The 26,766-nt window shown below is 48.5% G+C and overlaps 2 protein-coding genes across 6 annotated transcripts; both read right to left on the minus strand.

The window, feature by feature from the left end:
• Positions 1 to 10,689: 10,689 nt before the first annotated feature.
• Positions 10,690 to 15,715, minus strand: LOC100382510 (putative RING zinc finger and VWF domain family protein). 5 transcript variants are annotated; one of them, XM_008645792.3, is made up of 3 exons: positions 14,348 to 15,715; positions 13,541 to 13,703; positions 10,690 to 13,042 (listed from the first exon to the last, which is right to left on the minus strand). In XM_008645792.3, exon 3 carries the CDS (start codon positions 13,013 to 13,015, stop codon positions 11,126 to 11,128), a length of 1,890 nt encoding a protein of 629 aa, XP_008644014.1. In that variant the 5' UTR covers positions 13,016 to 13,042; positions 13,541 to 13,703; positions 14,348 to 15,715; the 3' UTR covers positions 10,690 to 11,125. The 5 variants fall into 5 exon arrangements, with proteins under 5 accessions (XP_008644014.1, XP_008644011.1, XP_008644015.1 ...); XM_008645789.4 differs by lacking the exon at positions 13,541 to 13,703; XM_008645793.3 differs by lacking the exons at positions 13,541 to 13,703; positions 14,348 to 15,715 and adding an exon at positions 13,756 to 13,968.
• Positions 15,716 to 19,803: 4,088 nt separating this feature from the next.
• Positions 19,804 to 21,258, minus strand: LOC606483 (phosphoenolpyruvate carboxylase kinase 1). The gene is made up of 2 exons (NM_001158445.2): positions 20,306 to 21,258; positions 19,804 to 20,226 (listed from the first exon to the last, which is right to left on the minus strand). The coding sequence occupies exons 1-2, from the start codon at positions 21,108 to 21,110 to the stop codon at positions 20,171 to 20,173; spliced, it is 861 nt and encodes a 286-aa protein (NP_001151917.2). The 5' UTR covers positions 21,111 to 21,258; the 3' UTR covers positions 19,804 to 20,170.
• Between the last annotated feature and the right edge of the window lie 5,508 nt (positions 21,259 to 26,766).

Raw genomic sequence — 26,766 nt, forward strand, 5'->3', positions numbered from 1 at the left:
CTCGGGGATCCACATTTGATTTGATTGGTTATTCGGATGCCGACTGGGCGGGGTGTAAGATTAACAGGAAGAGCACATCAGGGACTTGCCAGTTCTTGGGGAGATCCTTGGTGTCATGGGCTTCAAAGAAGCAAAATTCGGTCGCTCTTTCTACCGCCGAAGCCGAGTACATTGCCGCAGGCCATTGTTGCGCGCAATTACTTTGGATGAGGCAAACCCTGCGGGACTACGGTTACAAATTAACCAAAGTTCCTTTGCTATGTGATAATGAGAGTGCAATCAAAATGGCCGACAATCCCGTCGAGCATAGCCGCACTAAGCACATAGCCATTCGGTATCATTTTCTTAGGGATCACCAACAAAAGGGAGATATCGAGATTGCTTACATTAATACTAAAGATCAATTAGCCGATATCTTTACCAAGCCACTTGATGAACAAACTTTTACCAAACTTAGGCATGAGCTCAATATTCTTGATTCCCGCAACTTCTTTTGTTAGATTGCACACATAGCTCATTTATATACTTTTGATCATATCTCTTTTATATGCTATGACTAATGTGTTTCCAAGTCTATTTCAAATCAAGTCATAGGTATATTGAAAGGAAATTGGAGTTTTAGGCGAAGACAAAGGCTTCCACTCCGCAACCCATCCTTCGCCGTCGCTCCAAGCCACTCTCCATCTTTGGGGGAGAGAACAAAAGGACTTCATCTTTGGTATAATCTTAACTCATTTGTTTATGACCAAAGAGGAAGACATTACTTCAAGGGTTCTAATAATTCCGTTTTTGGCGATTCATGCCAAAGGGGGAGAGAGTATGAGCCCAAAGCAAAAGGACCGCACCACCACCAATTTCAAAAACTTAGTGTTTTCCAAGAGTATTTATCAATTGGTATCCTATTGTGTTCAAAAGAGGGAGAAAGTAGTATTTCAAAAATGATATATCAAAACCCTCTTGAACATTAAGAGGAGGATCTCCTTTAGGGGGAGTTATGTTTAGTCAAAGGAAAAGCATTTGAAACAGGGGGAGAAAATTTCAAATCTTGAAAATGCTTTGCAAAATCCTATTCATTTACCTTTGACCATTTGCAAAAGAACTTTGAAAAGGATTTACAAAAAAAAAATGCAAAAACATAACATGTGGTGCAAGCGTGGTCCAAAATGATAAATAAGAAAGAAACAATCCATGCATATCTTGTAAGTAGTTATATTGGCTCAATTCCAAGCAACCTTTACACTTACATTATGCAAACTAGTTCAATTATGCACTTCTATATTTGCTTTGGTTTGTGTTGGCATCAATCACCAAAAAGGGGGAGATTGAAAGGGAATTAGGCTTACACCTAGTTCCTAAATAATTTTGGTGGTTGAATTGCCCAACACAAATCTTTGGACTAACTAGTTTGCTCTAGTGTATAAGTTATACAGGTGTCAAAGGTTCACACTTAGCCAATAAAAAGACCAAGTGTTGGGTTCAACAAAAATGCAAAGAAGCAACCGAAGGCTCCTCTGGTCTGGCGCACCGGACTGTCCGGTGCGCCACCGGACATGTCCGGTGCACCAGAGGACTCAGGTTTCAAACTCGTCACCTTCGGGAATTTCCAGAGGTCACTCCGCTATAATTCACCGGACTGTACGGTGTGCACCGGACATGTCCGGTGCTCCAAGGAAGGGCGGCCCCAGGAACTCGCCAGCCTCGGGTTTTCATTCCAGCCGCTCCGCTATAATTCACCGGACTGTCCGGTGTGCACCGGACTGTCCGGTGCATCTGCGGAGCAACGGCTACTTCAGGCGCCAACGGCTACCTGCAGCGCATTTATTGCGCGCCAGCGCGCGCAGAGGTCAGGCACGCCCATGCTGGCGCACCGGACACTCTACAGTACATGTCCGGTGCGCCACCGGACATCAAGGCGGGCCCAAAAGTCAGAACTCCAACGGTCGATTTCCAACGGCACTGGTGACGTGGCGGGGGCACCGGACTGTCCGGTGTGCACCGGACTGTCCGGTGCGCCATCGAACAGACAGCCCAGCCAACGGTCAAGTTTGGTGGTTGGGGCTATAAATACCCCAACCACCCCACCATTCATTGTATCCAAGTTTTCCACTTCTCAACCACTTACAAGAGCTCTAGCATTCAATTCTAGACACACCAAAGAGATCAAATCCTCTCCATATTCCACTCAACGCCCTAGTGACTAGCGAGAGAGATTTGCCGTGTTCTTTTGAGCTCTTGCGCTTGGATTGCTTTCTTCTTTCTTGATTCTTTCTTGTGATCAAACACTCACTTGTAATTGAGGCAAGAGGCATCAATTGTGTGGTGGCCCTTGCGGGAAGTTTGATTCCCAAGTGATTTGAGAAGAGAAGCTCACTCGGTCCGAGGGACCGATTGAGAGAGGGAAGGGTTGAAAGAGACCCGGCCTTTGTGGCCTCCTCAACGGGGAGTAGGTTTGCAAGAACCGAACCTCGGTAAAACAAATCCGCGTGTCACACTCTTCATTTGCTTGCAATTTGTTTTGCTCCCTCTCTTGCGGACTCGTTTATATTTCTAACGCTAACCCGGCTTGTAGTTGTGATTATTTTTTGAGAATTTCAGTTTCGCCCTATTCACCCCCGCTCTAGGCGACTTTCACCAAGTCATGAGAATAATAACCTCCATAGGGAATGGAACATTGAGTTGTTGTTTAAGGTTTGCCGCAGCCTCCTCTGGATTAGCAATTCTAGGAGGAATCAGACCGATTGAGTGCCAGCAGGCCTTCGCGAAGTTGCACCTGAGGAATAGATGGTAAAGAGTTTCCTCCCTCTGCCAGATGCAGTTCTCGCAGGTATAAGACTCAAGAGACATGTTCTTCCTCCTAAGCATATTCCTAGTGTTTAGCCTATTTTTTAGCCATAGCCAAAAAAGACCTTATGCTTAGGTTGACATTTGTTCTTCCAGAGCGATCTGTAAATCTGATGCACGTGAGACTGACCCATCAAATGCTTGTAAGTCTGCTTCGTGGAGAAGATTTCAGATCCCCAAATGAGCTTCCAAGTGTCATTAGCGTTGGTCACCGTGATTTGTCCCCAGGCCTCATTAAGCTCAAGATATTGCTCGTAGGCTTGCATAGACAGAGGGAGCTGAAAAAGCTCAAGAAGGTGCTCTTTTTGCTTAGCTTCTTTGATAGAGAGTTTGGTGTTGCAGGCAAAAGAAAATAATTTCGGGTATTGCTGAGCCGGGATGCCCTTGTTCCACAGATCTTCCCAGAAAAGAATAGTTCTCCCATTGCCAATGTTCGGGGCTGCCAAGCCCTTGAAGTCTTGGAGTAAACTAAGCAGGCTTTTCCACGAAAAGGAACCAATATTTGAGCAATTAGGGAGTCTGTTTGTCCTGTAGTAGTTGTTCCAGACCAGGTTAACCCAGGGTAGGTCATGATTGTTGAAGAACTTGTGCACAAATTTCAAAAGCAAGGCCTTGTTTTGCGTCTCCAACCTGACCACCCCAAGGCTCCCATTTCGCTTCGGCTGAGTAATTATGCTCCAAGCAGCAAGAGTTGATCTGTTTGAGTTCACATCATTTCCTCTCCAGAGACAATGCCTCCAGGAGGCATCAATCCTTTTGACAGTGGAGGCATGAATTTTCAGCGTGCTTATCAAGAAAGTCGGGAGAGCAGAGAAAACAGAGTTAACTACCTCCAGTCTTCCGGCCTGGGAGAGTAGAGCAGAAGTATAGGATAGTCTCCCTTCAATCCTTTGAATAAGTGGTAAAAAATGGCAGATTCTGGGTTTTGACAGGCCTAGAGGTACACCAAGGTAAGTGAAAGGCATAGAACCTGTCTGGCAGTTTAAAGTTCTGGTTAGAATCTCCGACCTTGCTGGGCAGACATTGATTGGGTACATACTTGATTTAAGGTAATTGACTTTAAGACCCATCGAGGTAGCAAAGGAGTTTAGAACTGCTCTGAGAAAAAATAATTGTCTGGGGCAAGCTTCCAAAATCAAGAGAGTGTCGTCGGCATATTGAACAATCGGGAAATCTTGACCACAGTTCTCAGTGAGTGGCAGTTGGAGAAGACCCTGCTGTCTCGCCTTATTGATTATACTTTGAAGCAGATCTGTCGCTAGAACGAATAAAAGAGGCGAAAGAGGGTCTCCTTGTCTTACCCCACGCTTGCAATGAAAAGATTTGCCTGGCACACCATTAAGGAGAACCGAGGACGTGCCAGAGTGGAGGATATCCCTAATCCAGCGCAGCCATTTGGGCCCAAATCCTCTGAAGGACAGCACCTGAAGGATCAGATCGTGCTCAACTGTGTCAAAGGCCTTCTCAAAGTTCAGCTTGAGTACGATGATTTCTTTTTTGGAAACATGGCATAAATGGATGTATTCATAAGCCCAAGCTAGGCAATCCTGGATGGATCTACCTTTGATGAAGCCATATTGATTTTTGTGAACAAGGGATGTCATCACTGTCTGAAGACGGTTGGCCAGCAACTTAGTGATGATTTTCATACTATTATTTAGAAGCGAGATTGGCCTAAAATCTCCCACCAATTGAGCATTTTCCTTCTTCGAAACTAGAACAATAAAAGAACCATTAATACTTCGGAGACAGACATCCCCCTGATAAAATTGCTCACATAAGTCGTAGAAATCTTGAGAAATGACCGGCCAACATTTTTTGAGAAAATTGGTGTTGAATCCGTCGGGCCCCAGCGATTTGTCGGTGGGGAGGGTAGCAACAATGCTGTCGATTTCTTGCTTTGTGAAAGGCTCCTCTAACCAATGTAAATCTTCATGCAACGAAATCAGGCTAGAGAGGTCGAAAACATTGTCCGAAAAGTCAGAAGAACCCAAGCGACATTTGAATACATTCAACAGAAGGCCAGCTTTCCCGTCATGATCTGAAAAGAATGACCCATTATCATCGGAGAGCAGCGCAATTGAATTACGCCGATGCTTTACCGTTGCGTGAGCATGAAAAAATCTAGAGCAAATATCCCCTTGGTGACCCAATTGATGGAAGCCCGTTGTTTCCAATAGATTTTTGTGAATTTGGAGCAGTTCAGCATTTTTGAATTGTAGAAGCTCCCGGAAATTCCATTCTTCAATCGAAAGATCACGATGTTCCTCAATAAAGTCAATGAACTCTATAAGCAGCTTAATTTGTCTCACTGTTTTATCAATGTTTGGCAGAGACCGCTGCCAATCCTTGAGGATCTTTCTGGTGTACTTGAATTTTGTTGTTAAGTTTTTCGCTTTGTCTGCAAGAGTTGGCTGAGCAGTCCAAGAATGTTGAAAAACAGTCATAAATTCCTCAAAATGAAGCCAGAAGTTCCCAAACCTAAAAATCTTAGGCCTGAGGACCTTAGACCTGAAAGAAATCAGACAAGGAACATGATCCGAGAAATCTCTGGACAGCGTCCTTGCGTGGGTGTCGGGGTAAAAAACCGACCATTCTTGCGAGATGAAAAACCAGTCAAGTCGCTGCAGGAGAGGCTCCCTTTGCCTGTTCGACCAGGTAAAGGAAAGACCATGGAGGGGGATTTCCAGCAGGTCAAGCACACTAATGGCCTCATTAAATTTCAACATCAGATTAATATCCCCCTGCAACATTTCTGTTTTCAGGCCTACGAATGAGGTTGAAGTCACCAACAATCAGCCAGAGCTTTTCCGAGGGCATATTGATATCAGAGAACCAGTTAAGAAATTCGACTTTCCCATGCGGAGTACAGGGCGCGTAAATATTAGTGACAATCCATGATTCATTGGACGAATTAGCAAAGAATTCAACCGAGAGAGCATAATCATTCTAAAAAATCACAATGCCCACCAACTTAGAGCTATTCCAAACAGTAATGAAGCCCCCCGAATTTCCCACCGAGGGAACAAAAGCGAACGCATCCAATGAATTGGGACAAAATTTTCTAAGGTCAGCCCTGTCAAAAAATTCCTTCTTGGTCTCCTGCAAGCAAACAATATCACATCTAGAATCCCTAATCACGCAATGAGTACCATTCCCTTTAACGACCGAATTGATCCCTCGAACATTAAAACTTAAAACAGACCAATCAGAAAAAGTAGCAGAGTTGTAACTATTCATCGTGGGAATGATCAGGTTTGTCAACGGAAAGAAACCCAAACCCATCAGCAGGGTGGGTGAAATAGTGTTTGTTAGAACCAAACATAGCGCAGCCAGAAATCACAAAGTTTGTCGCCACAACAACCAGCCAAAAGTGCCAGGGCCGAAACAGCCAAAAAGCCTGGCGAAGGGAAGTCCTGCAAAATCCCCATAACCGGAGTAGCACCATCAAGTTAGTTGTCTTCATCTGTGGAATCTTGATTTTGATCCCCGTTGTCGCCTTTCCCGGGCTTGTCGGAGCCCACACAGCCAGAGGGATTCTTCTTCTTCTTTAGAACAATATCGGATAGGTCCACTTCTGACAGGTTACAAAATCTTTCCCCAAGGCGTCTGATGTTCTTAGCAGAAAGGGAGGGGGGCCCTCAAACTTGTGCTGACACATCAAACAGTTCTTTTTCTGGCAGGAGCCTTGCCTGAACCCAGCCCGAGCATCACGAAGTCTCTTGCTTCTCCGAAGGTCAGACTCCACCACCGCAGGCTTGGATGAGCGAGGGGCCAAGTCCGAGGTGTCATAGACGTTGCCAGTAGAATCTTCCTGGAGAACAGCCTCAAGAAACTTGTCATCAGGACATTTCTCGGGGATGGCCAAAGGTAGGGTCGCATCCTCAGACTCCAGCAAAGCAGAGGGAATATCTGAAGACAAGAAAGATTTCGACCAATTGAAGTAGTCCTTATGCAGCAGGTTAGACATGAAAAAAGGAGCCCATTTCTTGGGGATCTGCACAGAGAGCTCAGGATTACCAGCAGGAGCAAAGTAGTTGGCCCAGATTCTATAGAATTGGGCATTCCTTTGCCTTTCCAGGTGACTCAGAAGAACAGGGTCAGGCCGCCAATCCTGGGCAAACATATAATTCATCTCCACAATATTGGGGTCATTGATGTTAGGCCCCCCTGGCTGGGCATCAGGTAAAACAATATCCCCTGGCACATGAGGACCTCCCTGGATAGGGGACCCGTCAATCTCCTGAAGGTCATTCAAGGGAATACCATCCACAACAGGAATGGCAGGGGCATTAAAGGGGAGCGCTAGCCCAACAACATCTAGGTCAGCAGGAATCTGCCCATTCTGAATCTGTCCATTCTGCACCGGAACACCCAGAGCGGGACCAGAAGAACTAGCCGAGGACAAGTCAGAATGAGGGTTGCTGACTTGTTGCTCGTCAGGTGGCAGGTCTTGATGGGGCTGTAGCACAGGCGGTGCATTCACAATCCATTGGTCCCAGTCCCCCTGAATATTATCAGCAGGCTCGGCCTGGGCATTGTCAACAGGTGGCAAATTGAGGTCCCACCCCACAGCAGGCACAGGTTGACCCAGACCAAAGAACTCAAGGGGAAGCTGCTGACCATCCTCCGGGGCCACCGAAACCGGGTCCTCATCCTGGGCCTGACCCCCCAGCAAGGTTTGCTGGATGATTTCGCACTGAACTGTCCACGAGTCTCCAATAAAGCCATCAGCTTCCGAAAAAACAATAAACTGTGGGACCTCCTCGCGAGACGTGACCCGAACCCTAAGCATGCTCCTGTAAACATTATGTCTGTCTTCTTCCCATAAAAGTAATCTACCAAAGGAACCAATGGCAGCCTGCAGATATTCTGAAGAACGATAATCTAGCGGGAATCCCAACAACATGAGCCAGCATTCACAATTAAAGAAAAGGGCTCTGTGGTTCCAGGCATCATTGTGCCGCAGAGCAGTGAAGGTGGCATCAAGGTAGTTCTGCGGGCCAAGCAGGACAAGATTGTCTCTCTCAATCACACTACTAAACTGAACCAGGACCTGCCCCAGGTGCGACCGCTGAATATCCTGCACCTCAAGCCGACGGTGCTCCACCAAATATTCTCTGACCACGTCCCGCACCGCCGGGAAAGTGACCTCATGATCAGGCGAAGGTTGAATATTGATGATGGCCCAATCTTCATGTAATGGCGGAAGGCGCCGAGTCACTGACCTGGCCATAACCTCCCGGTGCAGGACCACCAAAGCGCTGAAGCCCGGCGGAAGGAAGGGCTCGGGATCAACACGCCTATACGCCATCGAGACGGGAAGCGAAGATCGCCAACCAGCGGCCGGAGAGGGAGCAATTTGGGGTTTTGGTGAAGTGACGCCCAAAGAAAGCGTCGAGTACTGGAGAGGCGACGATTCGGGATTTTTTAATACCTCCCGGGCGAACTCCTCGAAGCAACTGAAACAGGATGGTCCACCGGACAGGGACACCACGGGGGAGCGAAACCAAGTAGAGTGAGGCTCAACCAGTTTCTGTTAGACCCTACATATATCCTCCAATGCTGAAGGATGAAATTGAGACACAAGTGGCTGAGATGCTACAACAGGGAGTGATTCAGAAGAGCTCAATTCCATTCACTTCTCCTATGTTATTGGTGAAAAAGAAAGATAATACATGAAGATTTTGTGTGGATTACAGATATCTAAATGCCTTGACAGTTAAGGGCAAATATCCAGTACCTATGTTTGACCAATTGATGGATGAGTTGGCTCATGCTAAATGGTTTAGCAAACTAGACCTTAAAGCGGGTTATCATCAGATTTTGTTGAAGCCTGGTGAAGAGTATAAAACAGCTTTTCAAACACATATAGGCTTTGGGTCCTTACCAATATGGGGTAGGAGCAGTTCTCATGCAGCAGGGGCATCCTTTGGCCTTTCTCAGCGGGGCGTTGGGTCTTAAGAACCAAGGATTATCTACTTACGAAAAGGAATATATGCCGATTATCCTTGCAATCGCTCAGTGGAGATCCTATTTGCAATTAGTGGAGTTTGTCATATACACAGATCACCACAGTCTAGCACAATTTAATGAACAACGTTTGCATACTCTGTGGCAACAAAAAGTCTACACAAAGCTAGTTGGTTTACAGTACAAGATCGTATATAAGAAGGGTATTGAGAATGGGGCTGCTGATGCGTTATCTCGACAGCCTACATCTACCTGTTTTGCAGTATCTCAATGCATTCCTGACTGGCTCCAAGAAATAGTTCAAGTGTATGAGGACAATATCAAAGCTCAAGACTTGCTGGCTCGTTTATGTTTACGGTCTGGTGATATGGAACCCTTTACCCTACGCCATAGAAGGCCATAGGCATGTGGGTAGAGACGAAAGTGATAATCCGAACTATTAGGACAAATTTAATATTTTAAAATAGATACGTATAAAATTTAATGTTGATCTTTTCTTATGTTATTAAACACATTATTATAAATAAGATAAAACATCACGTAAATTGTTATATGTATTATTTGTTCCCTACAAAAAATGAAAAAAATTATCGATTTTGTTTCTAAATCCATACCGAAATTTATATATGTCATAAAAGAAAATATATGATGAATTTGAGGTTTACCTTTTATAAATCTTTACAAGCTTAGTGTTAAAAACAAAATTACAAATATGTACATTATATTATATATCCTATTTAGGGCTAGAAATGAGTCGAGCCAAGCTTGGCTCGATTGGCTCGCTCACTCAACGAGCTGAAGAAGTAGGCTCGACTCAGCTCGAAATCGACTCACGAGCTATACCTTAATTTATAATATTATATTATATAGTGAGTTAATAATATATAAATCTAAAATATACAATTTTCATTTAACGTTATAAGTAACATAAATTATAAATTGTCATATGTCTATTATTAAAAGCTAAGGAACATATTGGATATCTTTAAAATTGTCTAATATATATTGTTATTCTATAAATTTATTAATTTGGTGCAGCTCGGCTCGTGAGTCGGAATAAGCCGGCTCGGCTCGCTCGAGCCTCGCAAGCCGAGCCGCTTCAAGCTAGAGGTGGCTCACGAGCTTCAAGCTTTTTTGTAACCCTATTTATTCACAATCAAAGAAAAACGATAAAAAACTAAATACTATACCGAATAAATACTAATTGTAACCGTTTTCATCCCGCTTGGCTTACTCCCCGCCCCCTCAGTTCTGTCCGGGCCAAGACGCCCAGGCCCAGTCGGCTGCCCCTTCCTTATCCTATGCATGGCTCTCAGCAATTTGGATAACGTAGTCTTTGTGGTTTTCAGTTTATGTTAATAAAAACAAGCTGCTAACTAGCTAAGTAAAATACAACTACCAAAACCTATCAATCAAATGCAATTACTAAGAGGCTAATCATACAACAAAAAATAAACTAAATTGCAAGACCAAGGCCCCGTTTGGTAGTCCATCTATTTTAGTCCTATTTAGTCCCTAAATTACTAAACAACGGGACTAAAATAGTGACTAAATTGTTTTAATCTCTAGTCCCTCAACAGGTAACTAAAAGGGACTAAACCATATAAATTTTACTTTTATCCTTCCTTTATATCAGTTACGCTAATGGTGTAAGAATGCTAAGGATTATTTTAGTCATATTATGATTTATTTAATGTAGTTAAATACTTTTAGTCCCTATAACCAAATATTGTTGGAACTAAACATTAGTCTTTTAATTAAACTTTAGTCCTGGGACTAAAGGAACCAAACGGGTCCGAAGTATAGTGATGCAAACCATATGAACCAAGAGGAGATGCCACGTGATATATCCACAAGAAAACGCACCCAAGATCATCATTAATTCCATTTGCAGTAAAAGGCAGCAAACCTTTTTCCATTTCTTCCATTTCTAGGTTGAGGAAACAAACCTTGCAAGGACAAGGACCAGGATCAGGTATCCATCCCTCCTCAAAGAGTCCAAGTGTATACCCTTCCCTTATGTACATCACCACACAAAGGAGCTAGTACAATACTAGAGTATACCAAGTCACCACCAAATATTAAAAAACAAAACAAAAATAAATAGGCCACCATCCTGCCCAGTTCCCCCAGGACGTATACCAGCCCCCCTACCCCCAATTATAAAATATCATACCTCTCACCATTTACCTCCACCACCCCACACCAAATTTACACCTACATCCCCTCTTATACCCACACAAACTATACCCTGGTGCCGTCCTCCCGCCACAAAAATCCTTCTCGGCGGCAACACCCAGCTGCATGCAGTTTACCTTGGCTGCGGGCGTGCGGGGAACGACTTCGCGTGCCTGATCTGCGGAGCTGGTCGAGGGGTCGACGGGCGGCTCATCGTCTGCGAGCGCAGCAGCATGTCCACCATGGACGAGGTCTGGTAGGCCTGGACCAGGCTCGCGCTGTCCGTCGAGTCTCCGCGCGCGGTCGCCCGCTGCCACGAGTGGGAGCTCAGGCCCGAGAGCACATACGCCCGGCCGGACGCCTCGTACCTCTGCCGGCTGGCCATCCGGTCCTGCATCTCCTTCAGCTCCGCGTCCAGCGCCTGGCACAGACGGTCACCGGACTGTCCCGACGCCGACCCCGTGATCATCCTCCGGCAGTCCTCGAGCAGCGAGACCGCGTTGGCCAGGTCACCGCGCTCCGCGGACAACCTCGCCTCGGCCATCACCTCGGCGGCGTGGAGACGGTTCTTCTGGCGGTCCACCTCGACCGACACGCTCTGCGCCGAGACGAACGCTGGCCTGGAGATCTTCACCTGCACGCCGGACATGTTCACCGTCTCCTTCATCAGCGGGTCCTTGTAGACGCAGCCAACCTTGAGGAGCGCCGTCTCGCCACAGCCTGGCGGAACGTTCACAGACACGAGAAAATCCCGCTCCTCCTCAGCGTACAGGTCCCCAACGTCCACGGAGCCATTCCTGCTGTCATCCGAGACTCTGCTAGAGTAGCTGCCTGACCTGATGGAGCCGAAGTGCACGTCAGGGTGGAGGCTCTCGACCTTCACATGCAGACCCTGCGCGACCACGCTCAGAAGCCCGCCAATGCACTGCGCGAACGCGTCTTGGATGGTGGCCTCTGTCTCGATGAACGAGAAGGTCCCGCCAGAAGTCTGCGAGATGGAGTGCAGCGAGACCGAGTCATGGTCGGCGCCGAATCCGAAGACGTGAACGGGCACCTGCTGGCTGCCATTCGTGGTCGTGGATGGCAAGAGCGCGCAATACTCTGTCGCTCCTTTGTGTACACCAGCGGTCGGCGAGACCGTGTAAGTGTCCTGGCCATCTGATAGAAGGATGATGCTGCACACTGGATTCTTCGACTGACGCTCTTCGATCACCTTGGAGCCCTTCCTGAGGCCCTCTGCGATATTGGTCCCTCCGTTTGCCGTCAGTGAGTTAACAGCCAGCAAGCTCTGCTGCCGGCCAGACTCGGTCATCCTACGGAGCGGGAAGAGCCTGCGTGCGGACGACGAGAAGGCGATGACGGAGAGCCGGTCAGAGGACCCAAGGTTCTGGATGACAAACCCCATAGCCCTCTTCAACAACGCGAGCTTGGTACCAGCCATACTTCCACTGACATCAAGAACCGTGATGAGATCAACAGGGGCACGAGTCGTGCTTACTCCGTTGCCGTCGCCGAGATCGCTGGATGACTGCAGAAGGTGCTGAGCAGGCGGTGCCTTGAGGTGAACTAGAACAGTGAAGTTTCTTTCTGATGTATTTTCAGGCACTTGGGTGAACTCTGGATATGCTTTTATCTCTACCGTTCTCAAACAGCCCTGCTGAGTGCCGTTAGCCTCTTCGCACGACAAATCCAAGGGTTCGTCGTCGTTGAAAGTGCCAGGGTCAGCGTCAGGCAGCAGCGTGGCCAGATGATGAAGCCGGCCAAAAGAGCGTGCGCGAGGAAGTGGAAGTGGCCGCGGTATGGTCATATGGCCCCCATTCTGGTACCCATGAACTGGATTGATCCTCGCATTTCCTTGGGGCAATTCAGCAGGCAAGGGACCTCGGAACGGGAGCTCCTTCCATTTGATACGGCATACCGGGCAGCTGCTGCTCCCGTGCTTAACGTTTGCTGAAATACAGTGGAAGTGGAAGGTGTGCGAGCACTCTGCTGTGAAGAGAGCGTGGCCCTGACCAGGCTTCATTGTGGTCAAGCATATAGCACATGTTTTCTGGGAAAAAAAATAAGGGGGGCGAAAAGTATAAGAATAAGAAATAGTCATCTAATATGATGAACGGTAAAAACATGTAAAGAAGAAGTAGGCATCAAACCCACAGCACATCTTTCATAGATAAATTTAATTACAGTGATGACTGACGAGAGAAGTTGGTAAGTTGTTTTATACTTTGGTCATACAGAAATACTCTATATTTGAAGTGCTGTCATGGCTGGTCACAAACCGTGATCATACGCCGCAGTTTCGGACTTGGAAGCCAGAAATCAGCCGTTCTGAAATTCATAACTAAGCAACATGGTTTGTGAAGAGAAACTACCACTACAACAATCAGTCGTGTTGCCATAAGCAGCCAGCCCATGGTCAGACTGATCTTGTATTATCCACCGAATTAGATGCATTAATCTGAACTAGTCATTGCTGACTACCCTCAGACCATCCAGAAGAAAAAAGAAGAATAAAGGAGCGATGACCTCAGGGAAACCAAATACTAACAACAACAAGTAGCTGCAGCCTGACGTTGCAATTTGATCAGGATTGCAGGTCCGCGACGGGCCCATGATCAGAACACTTTGCTTTTTGCAATTCTGTCATCAGGGCGCCGGCGCCCCCAAAGCGGGGCGGTGGTGGGCTCTCAGGAATCCGCAGAGTCCCTGTGCTGCAACATGCAAGTTTGGAGCAAGAACGCATGAGGGATCTGAGAACAGTACCGTGGCTGTTCTGAAAAGGATGTTGTGCCTCCACAAAAAGAAGTGAAGTGAGGCTGAGAGGGCAGGCTATGGAGGAGAAAAGGGAGAAAAAAGTGAATGATGAATGGGTGAGGGCCAGAGAAGAGTATGGCGGTGGCGGTGGCGGTGGACTAGGGCTATGTCCTGTGATAGAGAGAGGAGAGCAGGGAGGAGGACCCCATGGTTAATGAACGACAAACTCCCCCCCCCCCCCCCCACCCCCCCCACCCACTTCATGATGATGATATTCCTCCACCATTGCCACCTCCTCCTGCATCTCCTTTTCTCTACTAGTGTTGCCCCCTTTTGCGTGTGCGGATGTGTGATGAAAGCTACTGGTAGCACTGTTGCATGCATCATTTGGAGCAAAAGAACAGCACAGCACAGGTGTACAAAAACTTGCTGTTGCAGCAGCAGCTGTTGAAGATTTGAAGGACCAAGAGAAATTAGCAGAGCAAGCAGAGTGATGTTTTGGAGTCCTATTCTATTACACGGGTGGAATGGATCTTGGCAAGCTGCAACCTTCAGCGGATCGACGGATGGAGGCGAGATAGAACGGAAGGACGGGCGGTACCTTGAAGGATTTGCTGCCGGATTTGGAGAGGCGGAGCCCGGCGGACGTCGGCGTCGGGGTGGTGGGCATGAGCGCGGCGGCGGCGGCGGCGGCGCCGTTGGCCTTGCCGTTGCTCGCGGCAGCCGTGGGGGTGGTGTCGGTGCTCGTCGCGGCGGACGAGGAGGAGGCCACCGGCGACACGAGCGCCGCCGTGGAGGAGGCGGTGCTGGGCGAGGCGGCGTCGTCGCCTTCCAGCGTCCGGGGCACGTAGACGCAGAGGTTGAGCCCCAGCGACATCTTGGCCCTCCGCCATCTGCTCTCCATTATGCCCTCGCAGTCGCAGGCTCGCAGCTCGGCTCCCACCCAGCGTCGCCTACTGGTGCTAGCTTTAAGACGAGGCTGAGGCGCTGAGCTGACTAAGCTGAGCAAGCTTCTTGTGTTTGTGAGAAGAGAGAGAGAGAGAGAGAGAGAGAGAGAGAGAGAGAGAGAGAGAGAGAGAGAGAGAGAGAGAGAGAGAGAGAGAGAGAGAGAGAGAGAGAGAGAGAGAGAGAGAAGGTGGCGGGTTGTCGGGTGCTGGTTGGGTATTTGGTGGAGAGGTCAGAGGCAGATTTGGCGGCGCTTTTGCCCGGTCTGGTGGCTGGCAGGAGGAGGAGGAGGAGGCGCCGCCGCGGAGGCCATGGCCATGCGAGCAGCTTGGAAAATCAAGAAAGGGAGGTTAAAGAAAAGAGGGAAGAGAAAGGGAGAGAGGCGTATGCCGTATGGTATGGATGGACGGCTATTTGACCTTCGCAGCGCAGCCAAACCAAACCAAACCAAACCAAGCCAGTGCAACGAGAGGAGAGAAAGGGGGATGACAGGAGACGACGGAGTGAGCAGCCTTTTTTAACAAAGAGGAAAAGCAGCAACAGCACCAAAGCGAGCTCCTATCTATGGCGGGGAGAAGGAAAAGGTTGGGGAAGAGCTGAATGATGGCGAGCGAGCCAGCGAGGAGTGAACAGAGACTCTCTCTCTCTCTCTCTGTCTCAGGCAGCTCACAGACCACTGGGTGGGTCTCCCTGTGCGTATGTACTACGTATATAGTATTGACAAGGCAGTGGCGGCCGCTGAGGTTGAGCAGTGAACTGTCCAGCTCGGCTCAGAACAGGAGTACTTGCCCCGTATTTCCATGGCGCCTGCTCTCTGCTTCGTGCGCCACGCCGAGCTGGACGTCTCGTTGGCTCCGGCGGCAGCCCTCTGTGGCGCTGTCCCTGCCCCCGCATTGCACCGCAGTTTACCAGAAGAGGACTGGTAATTTTCTGGCCGTGCTTTGTTGCCCTCTTTTTATTCACCCAACCCAACGATGGGTCATGCGTGAAAGAGAAACAATGAAAAGAAAAAAAAAAGGAAAGACAGAGAAAACAAGACTAGAAACAAGGCCGGGTCAAATTCGTCTCCTGCTCTCTCCTGTCCGCGCGATTCCCTTTCCCGGCGCGGCGCCACCGCCTCCCAGTCACGAATTTGCCAAGCGTCGCCGTTGATGGGCACAGCCATTTACCAAGTTGCTGCCGCTGGTGCGTCCGTGCGCCACTAGTTTTGTTTTTTTTTGTAAATAATAATATAGATATGCTTTATATGTCGCAAATAACTAAAGATAATTACACATATTGTTTATTATAAGTAGTTATTTTTTATTTAATTAACTATTAAAGTAATTATAAAATATGTCTTAGTATATGTTGATACTATTTTGTCTAATCACGGGACGGGGCACACCACGGGACACAGCGCACGGCAGTAGAGCTGCCTTGCCTGTTGAGAAGTGGACGAGCCTAGAATAGGGAAACAGATCATCGGGTTCCTACGTAATCAGATCCGGACATTATCAAATTTTAGTTCGTTTTCGAATGCGCATACCACAGTACCAGCCATTTGTCATGCAAGCCGATGGCGGACGCCACCGAGCCCAGTGGTCGTGATTACTGTTTTAACACGTACTGGTCGAACAAACAAACACTCATGAGCGAAATCAGAAGCAACAACTTGTTTGCTGTCGTCGAGATGTGGATGAAGCTAGGGCCCAATATACGTACATACGTACTCTCTGAGTCTCTGTCTTGTTCGGATGGCATGGTCGACACTGAATTTGCATTTTAGACTCTTCTCCCTTGTATTGTATTGTATTGTATGTGGGTGGTGGACGTCTACTCACGTGCGGCATGAAGAGTGATCGACGCCGCTGCATCGCAATGAATGGTCGCGCGTCCACCGCATTCTTTGACCCCGGGAAACCTGATGATTTCTGGACAAATGAAGCACTGCCTGCCCGGTCGTCGGTGTGCGAAACAGCTCAGCGCATCCCTTCCGACGCGCGCGCCAGATGGGCATGGGACCGAGGGAAAGAGAGATGCTCACTCGCCAGCCTCGCCGATGCGGTGGTCTTCCAAAGCAGGAGACCTGGAGACGGGTCAAAGCTTTTTTGGGCATCCAGATCCAGACGCAGTGGCAGACGCGTTCAACTTCGCTGCTCATCATTCAAAAACAGGCCGCCATGTTTGTGGGGGTGGGGGTCTGTGAGCCGGAGCCCATCTGTGCTAGGAAGCTGAAGCAAACAAAAGAGTAGTCCGCGCCGCCCTTTCCGGTGAACGGATGCATGCGCCCTTCCGGTGCCGGTGCCGGTGCCAGCGCCACCCGCCATGTCAGCAGAGAATCCGATGGTGCCTGGCCCCTTTGCCAAATGCAGGTGTTTCTTCACGTTAGTAAAGCCTGCCTTCAGTGTCTGCTATTCTTTCTACGAGCGCTGGTCGCTGAAAATTAGCCAACAAGGAGCGTTCGCCTTTGCTCAACTCAACTGCGGTGGCCACAGTATCGGTCTGCTTACGGAACAATGAATAATTTAAGGGTTTGGACTTGATGTGGATGACAATGTGGTTTGTCGTACAGCAGCAGCATAAAGAAGAAAAAAGAAAAAAAAAACGCTTCTTTTTTCAGATCCGATCCCACTACCAACATAGGACGGACGGGCAGTCTGGACTCCGAAGCGGAGATCACTCAAAGCAATCAAAACTGAAAGACCTTTTACACAAATAAATATAATTATAAATATAAATGTATTTTTATATTGGGTGGGTCTGTGGGAGCCAGAACGCTGGGCCATTGTATTCTTTCATTTTTATGATCATTATTGTCCGGTGTCGTAATCCAGCGGCATGTGCGGTGCCCTATTGGAGTTGGAGAGGAAGAGAGACACCACAGGAACGCAAAAGCCCAATTAATTTGCAGTTACCCGCCAAAACTCACGCCAAAACCCATGGGCTATGTTGTCCCAACCTATGGGTAGAGCCTTTTGACGAGCCCGATGCCAGAGGGCCCAATAGACTTGGCTTGGGCCTTTGTCTTTATAATTCTGTATATAATTGAACGTTATTTTTCGCCCTACTCTTATTACGAAGAAACCTCATTTGTCTTCCAGGCATAATAATAATAATAAAAAGAACCCCCCAACCAAAAAAAAACTATAGTCCACTCCAGTTTTGTTTCACATGAGATTTAACAGAACACATATGATATTTTATACGTTTGGTTAATCTTTTTGCTAAATGAAAATCATTAGCCCAGGACACGACGGAAAGATTCGAGAATTCAGAAGCTAACGCTGCGCGTGCAGTTCCACGTGCCGAACAATATATATGGGAACCGAAAGCTAGCTAGCCCTCTCAGATGCATGTGTAATACTCCCTCCGTTTCTTTTTATTTGTCGCTGGACAGTGCAATTTTACACTATCCAGCGATAAATAAAAAGAAACGGAGGGAGTAGTAGCTAGGAGCGGCGGCGTCAAATCGTGTTGCGTTGCTTTGCCCGCAAGGCGGGCGGCATGAACGTGACGGTAGATGTGGTGTGGCCACTGGCAGCAGCCCGGGTCTCCACCACCCACAGACTCTTTTTGTTCAACAGAAAACGGAAGCTAAGACGTACAGGAGAGCAACTTGCCCTGAGTCCGCCGATCACATGCATATGCATGGATGGATCGGGAGCTGTCCGGGGCTTTCGCGGCCATGGAAACGAGAGGCGAGGCACTGCACGCGCGAGGCCAGAGGGAAAGGCGCTCACGTCACGGGACACACGACTGTTTCTATGGTAGACGGCGGACGGAGGGTGGTGGTTGTTTCGCGGAGCAGGGTGCGGACCGTGAGCAGCCACTGAGGGGCCGGGCATATGCATGCTGCTGCGGCATCTGCACACACTGCGCTGCACCTGCACCAACCAGCAGCCAGAAAGGATCGGGAAAACAATGGACGGGACGACCAGCCGGGGAAGTACACAACACAGGAGCTCACTGAAACGAAAGCCGCAGCAACTTGACATTCAGAAGCAACAGGCGCATCGTCCAACGGAATAACGCCTTCAGTTCAGTTCAGGTCGTCAACGTCATCGTCGAGCTGTTTTAATATCTCGGCATGGTCACACTGTCAACAGAGCAATATACTTGTGAACTCGATGTTGGAGTTTACGATACCAGGCCCATTTGTCTTGTACTAACTTTAAAGTAAATCTCAAAGGCTCACTCTTCAATCTTCATAGTAGATGACCAAGACAGACACCATAAATAGCTTGTTTTTTTATCACTCTTGAAATAGAGTCATGAGAGAGGAAGCCATGTGTATTTTCCGTATTTTTTCCTTGAATATCCACCTGACTTGTATCTGAAGTGTGTTGTTTGACAAGCAATATTATTGTACATGAGCATAAAGAGAGTTCATGGAGGCTATCCAACATATATGGTACACGAGTATTAAATTTAGAAGACCTTCTCACAAACATACCGAGCCTTAGACTTGTGCTTTGGTATGGAACAGACGAAAAGATTTTTTTAAACATAGTCTGAAATTCGCTCCCACGTAAACACAGGACACGAGAAGTTCTACTCGGATCACCTAACCAACTTGGCTAGATCGTCTTTCGCATGTTGTGTATTGTGTATACTGATTTATTTACTCGTTGCTGTAGAATTAATTTGACATATAATTTAGTCACTTAAGCAGCGAAACAGGTGATTTCTTCTCGCCATTAGAACAACCATCAACCACAGCAATGCACTCCATGTACAGGTACAATTGCGCGAGCTATTCTGTCACACGACGAGCATCCAGACAGCCAGAACAGTGATGTGACTGCGACTTGATTTCCGAACTGCAAACTTGCAATTGATATCGCAGTCCTAATAATCAATGAATTGGTGGGTAGTACCCTTTCCCCGTTCACAATTAAAAAAGCAACCAGCAAAAAAAAAAAATGAAAACTGTTTGAAGTCGTTGCCAAACTGCAAACCCGAAAGCATATAGTACCTCTGATCTTTTTTACCTGTCGTTTGTTAGTATTAAATTCATCTATCCAGTAACAAGTAAAAAGAAACGGAGGGAGTAATCGTTTGAAGCCTAACACATTCAGGATGTATATTTCATTCAAGGTTCCAACACAGTAGAAACTCACAGTCACAGTGAACCCGGAAGCATTTTCTCCTGAACAGAGCTAGTCGTCTCTTCCTCAGCCATAAGAAGGCTGTGCTATACACATACATGGGTTTGGGTTGCAATGCAAACAAGCTAAGACGAGCACAGGATTACTGCAGAACAGAGCAAACCCAGGAAGAGGCAGCCCTCCTAAATCCCTGCTTAGCCTAACGATTACTTCTTTCTGCGTGCTACTGGTAACCAACTACAGCACTAGTGTCCAAATTCACGATCATTTGCCAGAACCATAGCGAAGAGATCAACAGCAAAAGGTCCTTCTCTACTCCTCTTGGATTGGATGGAGGACGCCACTATGTACACTTCGGATGGAGATTCATCGGATGCGGCGCGGAGCATCTAAACCAGTCTACCGCCAGGCACACTTCCGCCGCGAGTCACAATCCATGGGTGACCTGCAGGTAGATGGAAACAGGAGGGTAAGAAGATGAGCAGACAATTCAGGCGACAGACAGACGAGATGTTGGTGCTTACTCAGGACTTGCTCGGCGGAGAGCCTGCGCCAGACGTCCCTGCAGAGCATGCGGCGCAGGAGGTCCTTGGCCTCGGGCGAGACGGCGGCGAAGGCGCGCGGAGGGAAGCGCAGGTTCCCGCGGAGCACGGCCTGGAAGATCTCCCCCGCGGTGGCGCCGGAGAAGGGCACGGTCCCGGAGAGCATCATGTAGAGCACGACCCCGGCGCTCCAGACGTCCACCTTCTCGGTGTACTCCCTGCCGGCCACCACCTCGGGCGCGACGTAGTAGGGCGTCCCGACCAGCCCCGTCATGGGCCTGCCGTCCCCGAACCAGGCGGCGGAGCCGAAGTCCCCGAGCCTGAGCGCGCCGCCGGCGGCGGCGTCGAAGAGGAGGTTGTCGGGCTTGACGTCGCGGTGCGCGACCCCGCGGCGGTGGCAGCCGGCGAGCGCGTCGGCGAGCTGCGCCATCAGCTCCGCCGCCTCGGGCTCCGGGAGCGCGCCCCGCGCGGAGACGAGCGCGAACAGGTCCCCGCCCGCGCACAGGTCCAGCACCAGGTGCACGGCGTCGGCGTCCACGAAGGCGGCGTGCAGCGCGACCACGTGGCGGCTGGCGGCAGACGCCAGGTGGTGCACCTTGGGCTCCTGCTCCGCCAGCGCCAGGTCCAGCGGGTCCGCCCGCAGCGCCGCCTTGGGCGTCGTCTTGAGCGCGAACGGCTCCCCCGTGGCGGCGGCGTAGCAGCGGCGGACCGTCCCGAACCGGCCGCGCCCGATCTCCTCGCCGACCACGTACTCCCGCCGCAACGCCTCCTCCGCGGCGCCGCCCATGCTCGTACTTGGTCCGCTCCGGTGGTCTGGTGTCTGTGTGTCCTCGGTGAGATCGGGTTAGGGTTGGGTTGGGTTGGCGTTGGCGTTGCTGCTTGTGCGCTGCTCTGGTCTCCACCCGCCGGACGCCTTTTAATGCAGCTTCGTGTTGTTCAGGTGGTGGGACTGGGTCCCAGCCTCCCCAAGGGATCCGAATATTCCACGCTGTCTCTGCTGCTGTTTTGGCATGGAGATGGAGGCAGGCACAGGCAGGGAGGTTGATTTTGACTGACAATCCAGGATTCAAGATGCCCCGACTCCGATGAATCACACACTACGTACTTGCCCAATGATTCGATATCCCCCTGTCGAAATAACTAACATAATGTATAAAATTCCCCTCAATCAAAAAGATAATTTACAAGATTCTTGCGTTTAGGATAATATAATGCGTATCATTGCCGCCCGGGAAAGGGTTTTAGATTGGGCGAGACGTGGTTTCCGGCGACCGGGCGCGGGTTTAGGGCAGGCAGATTAATGACTGATGACACGTATCTGGACAAGTGACAGCATGGCCGATGGCCCACAGCCCACATGAGGCAGTGAATTATTAGGGGGGCGTCACCACGTCAGGTCAGGTTTGCATGCATTGCAACGTGGCGTCTCTGCAGGGGGTGGGACATGCATGCATTGCATGATGTTCATGAATCATATGAACCATGCATGATTCGACTGACTCCAACCGTATCAGCATCTTCTTCTGTTTTGGTCTCTGTTAAGAAAAAAAATAAAATGACTACTGATTCTGCGTGTCATGGTGTTCTTTGAAAAGTTGCTGGCGCGAACACAAACACGCTAAAGTCCATCCATCCGTGCGTCCATTCCATGCACACGACATGGCTTCAATTTCGCGTAACGCATGCATGACTAGGGCCGTTGGAATACCTGCCTCGTGAGCGTGCATGCGCTGCCAAATGTGGCGGTAACCTGCTGCTAGCTGCTTTCGTGTCTACAAACAGCCTACTCCGTGTGCAGCGACATACGTGCGGCCGGGCAGATGAGTGGGGCATTGGCAGCCTGCAAACTGGATCGGGAAGAGACAAAAAAAAGTTAGGCTCGGGATGCATGATGCATGCCCGACTTGATTACCCGAGGACGCCTTAACCCAACCGGCCAACCTTGGTACGGACGGACACGGACGTATGCTGCTCGTTCTACTATTATTACAATATGAATATCGCGGTTCTTGGCAATGGCCAGCAACGTACGGTGATTCTTCGTCGTGTCTCTAGAGATCAATACAGTCCAGCAGCCGGACCTCCGCATTGAAGCTGGCTAGACAGCCTAGACTTGCTACAGAGTACGGAGGCACCCGACCAGCGTTCGGCGCCGCTTCCGCCGCCCCAAGGCCGGACCGCGGCCGAACCGCCGCCGTCGTCGTTGAAGGATCTCACGGGAACGTGCACAGGCTCGACCGACGCCGCCATGGGCAGGCGCGCGCACGTACGGCGAGTTCGTTCTGGACGGGACGACGAGCCGCCAGCCAGTCCAACAGCCGCGCGCGCGCGCGCAACGCCATAACGCCTCCGGCGCGGCAGCGCCCCTCTCCCACCCGCCTACCTAGTCACTGAATCCAAAACCGGGTCGGAGCGCCCCAGGACGCGCGGCAGCGCCCCCGGCTCCAGGCCGCGCTGGATTCTGGCCTGGTTCCAAGCCCGTCGACGCCGCCGCCATTTGGCCCGGCGCGCGCGCGGGTGGCGGGCTGCTGATCATATATACTAGGCAGAGAACTAGACCGGGCGGCGGACGCACACCACACGCGCCAGGCCAAGCCAGGCCAGCCGCACGCCCGCGATTTTGGCCGGGCGCGCGAGCTGGCGATCGTTCGGCCGGAGACAGCAGGCGGCACGTACGCCGCGATTTGGCCGGGCGCGCGGGTGCCGAGCTGGTGATCGTTCGGCCGGACACGCTCCGGAGTCCGGAGGCCCCGTGTACGTGTCCGGATTTGGTACACTAGACACCACGCCGCGGCAGCGAGGCAGAGGCAGCGATCCACATCTCTTGTCGATTCCTCGTCCGCGCACGTATTCAATAAGATCTCTGGGATAGATTTTCACCATCTCAACGGCGACCGGACAATACTGAATCCATTCATCAAGAGGTGGTGACGTCACTGGACGACGGAGCATATGGCAAACTTTGTCTGCTGTATAAGGAAGGAAAGGAAGCGTGCTGATGAGTAAGCATGAACCATGATTGCCAGTTTAATATTCTCGGTGATGCATGAATAATGTAGCAGATGCAAATGACGAGTTGAGTATGGCTACAGTTAGTAGGCGGAGTATATTATATATAGAGACAGAGCTCGTTTGGTAGAGTAACTCTAGCTAAAATAGCTTCAACAATGGATTCTTCGATAAAGCAGTTTTTTCTTCTTCTGATTTTATCTTTGTTTCCTTGAAAAACAGTTGATAAAGTCATTCTTTAGAGAAAAAAAAATGGTAGAATAGCTCTTCTTGGTGGTTAGAACGCAAAAATAACTAATAGCCTTTTATTTCTTCTCTCCTCTCCTCCTTTGTGCCTCGACTCCCCCACACCAGAACAGCACATATGTGCGCAGCGCACAACCTTCTATTCATAAGCGATTTTTTATAGTTTTAAGAATATGTTGTTGTCTAAGGGTATATTAGTTTATTCAATCACCCTCTAGATTTTATAATCCAGTTTAAAGAAAGTTAAGAAATAAACAAACAACACAAATTATTGGGTCCATTATATAATTTGTATACCTAGATTATGATAATTTATAAACAGATCGTGCTTATATAATCCATAAGCTGAATTATATAATTCTAGAAGGAAACAAATAAAACCTAGTCACAACAAGAATACCGAAAAATCTCAGTCAGTTTTTATTCAAGCCGACGGAGTCAGCCTACTAGTTTGGTAACTAGGAAATTGGAACACATCTATAAAAATGAATTTCTTTGCTATTCAAAATTAAATAGTACAAAAAATCTCTATTGTATACCCCTCTAATTCTGTCATACTGACGCATGTTCGACGGCGTCATGGTGTGTGTGTGTGTAGGACCGGAAAAAAAGCTCGAGCTCGACGAGCTGCCTCGGGCTCGCAGCAGCTTGGCTCGGCTCCGACCGGCTCGACGCTCAGAACGAGCCCGAGCTGAGCCTGTTTTCGTGGCTCGTGAAAAGAGCGAGCCAGCTCGGCTCGGTGCAGCTCGCGAGCTGGCTCGTGGCTCGACCCAACAATAATTTGTTACATAAAATCATAATTAGCATATAATATTAGTACCAAGTGGACAATTAATTTATGTTATTTGAGATTGCTATACAAAAATAATATATTTTCTATATTATATTAGTGATATATCTATTTTAGAAATTTAAAATACGTTATGTAAAATATTTTTAGGATTTTATATTATAATTTAGAGAGCAGATTTACGTTTATGTTTAGGCTCGTTGTCTCGGCGAGCCGGCTCGCGAGTTAGGAGCGAGCCGAGCCGAGCCTTGTTTTCGAGCTCGCCGGATGGACGAGCCAAGCCGAGCTCGACTCGTTAGATGAGCGAGCCGACTCGTTTCCACCCCTACATGTGGGTGGGGTGGGGGGCTTACGGCGAGTTAGCTGTGCCCTGTGTGGGTGGGACGAGCCGCAGCCCACAGCCCCCATCAAGTCGACCAGCCGGGCGCAACCGCAACGCCAAAAAGGTTGCGCTTCGGGGACCCCGCGCGGCAACCCACGGCCACGGAATTGAATGGAAAAAACAAAATCCAAACCCGTCCACGACGACCACAGACGCGCCTCCTGGCTGGTCACGCAAGGTGCACGAATGTGTTACACTACCCACGGCGCTAGCTAGGCGCCAACGATCGACCTCTGTTGTCGGTTCCCAGCTCCAATCTCCGGGGAGAACGTGCACGCATTTGGCACACTACCACACCTCCAACAATCACCCTCTTGTCGCTTCCAAGCTCCACACTCGGGACGGGAGACACTTCCAAAGAATACAATGTACGTGTGCGAATTCGGTACACTACCATACCGCCAGCGATCGACCTCTCGTCCGCGCACGTATTTCGTTTTTTTCTTCTACAAAGAGTACCTCACAACTGGCACGTCTCAAGGACTTGGCGTATATACACCAGCGATTGACTTCTCGTAGATTCCTCGTCCGCGCAATTACTTTGTTTTTTACTTTGGACAAAGACACTCGAAAGAGTGGCTCACAAGTGATATATCTTGAGAACCCAACGTACGTGTATGAATTTGGTACACGACCACGCCGCCAGCAATCGATCTCTAGCTAGTTGATTTCTCGTCTGAGCACATTTTTTTTTATAATGACTAGCTCGGGAACTCTATTTTATTAAGAGATTTATGTTTTTCCAATGAAAAATGAATTAATTTCCCTTAGCAAAAATGAGGTTTCTAAACTTGCCCTAAATATAGTACAAAGACATTTATTAGATCCTAGTTTGATTTTGGTGATTAATGAAAATATAATATTTTTATAATTAACGTGTATTTTACAGAAACAAGTTAAGTTAGGTTACAATAAAAAAAGATGATTGGACTTATACAATATTCAAGCATAATATTGGTGATGCCACTCAGAACGAAGGAGCAATATGGTATACTTTGTTTGCTGTATAAGGAAAGGAATAGCCGCGATGATTATGTATGGTTAGGGGTGGTAACAGATCATGATTCAAATGTCCCTTTTACAAAAAGTCGAGTCTTTAAATAATGTTAGTTAAAATGAATAGGAATAAGGTCCGATTCTAATCTGATTTGATCTTTAAAGTTTCTAGTGTAAAATCTAGAACTCATTATCACCATATGCATGCTTGTCATACCAGGGGTGTTTGAAAACTCTATTTTAGTTTTATATTTAGCAATTTAGGGACTAAAATGGAATGAAATGGATAGACAAAATTTGTCCCTACAAAACAACCACCTTTAGTATTCTTGGTGATAAATAATAGTCGCAGATGCAAATGACAAGTTGGGAGAGTTTAGCAGCCGCCCAGAGTATATATCATATTACTATATAGATCCAATTGTTCCTACTATATACTAGCACTGTCCATCTGCTTGGCTTTGCTGGCGGGCGCAGCGCTGACAACTTGACGTGCAGATTTTTATTACTAGTTGGATGTTAACATGGAGAATATCCCTTTCTCCTCCGATACTAGAGCGTGACTATTAGAATCTTTACCGATCGTGTCTCAATGCATCTACATAATATTTAGCGATTATGAATCATTTTAATTTCTTCTATCGTAAAATTTATTGAAGTTTGTTCATAGACTAAATGTAAGCTTATAAGCTACAACCCATCATTTTTTACCGATACCCTTCTAAAACATGATTGTCATTCCTCACCGAGCATGTAAACACTTGGATGACTTTCGTTTCGTTGGCCTACTTTCCTAGAACTCATGCACACTAGTCGAAGACGCATCGTCAGTTGCACAAGCCTGCGCGGGAACGCCCAGCGACGACGCTTCTGTCTCTCTGTAACAATACAACGACGTCGTCTATATACTTTGGGCGGTGATTACGTAATAAGTAGCTGGTGACTCTAAATTCATCTTTTTACGCTTGCTCCGAACGAGACAGTGCTGATCTGTGAGAGCACGGCCGCTAGATAGGGACC

This window comes from Zea mays, chromosome 5 (genome assembly GCF_902167145.1).
Source record: "Zea mays cultivar B73 chromosome 5, Zm-B73-REFERENCE-NAM-5.0, whole genome shotgun sequence".
Classification (NCBI taxonomy): Eukaryota; Viridiplantae; Streptophyta; class Magnoliopsida; order Poales; family Poaceae; genus Zea; species Zea mays.

Bases quoted from the DNA above. Each gene is read 5' to 3' on its own strand.
- LOC606483 (NM_001158445.2), bottom strand. From the start codon at position 21,110: ATGGGCGGCGCCGCGGAGGAGGCGTTGCGGCGGGAGTACGTGGTCGGC. The intron at 20,227-20,305 runs GTAAGCACCAAC...ATCTACCTGCAG, and splicing joins CTCCGCCGAGCAAGTCCTGA to GTCACCCATGGATTGTGACT.
- LOC100382510 (XM_008645789.4), bottom strand. From the start codon at position 14,650: ATGGAGAGCAGATGGCGGAGGGCCAAGATGTCGCTGGGGCTCAACCTC. The intron at 13,043-14,347 runs GTACCGCCCGTC...TTTTTTTCCCAG, and splicing joins CCGGCAGCAAATCCTTCAAG to AAAACATGTGCTATATGCTT.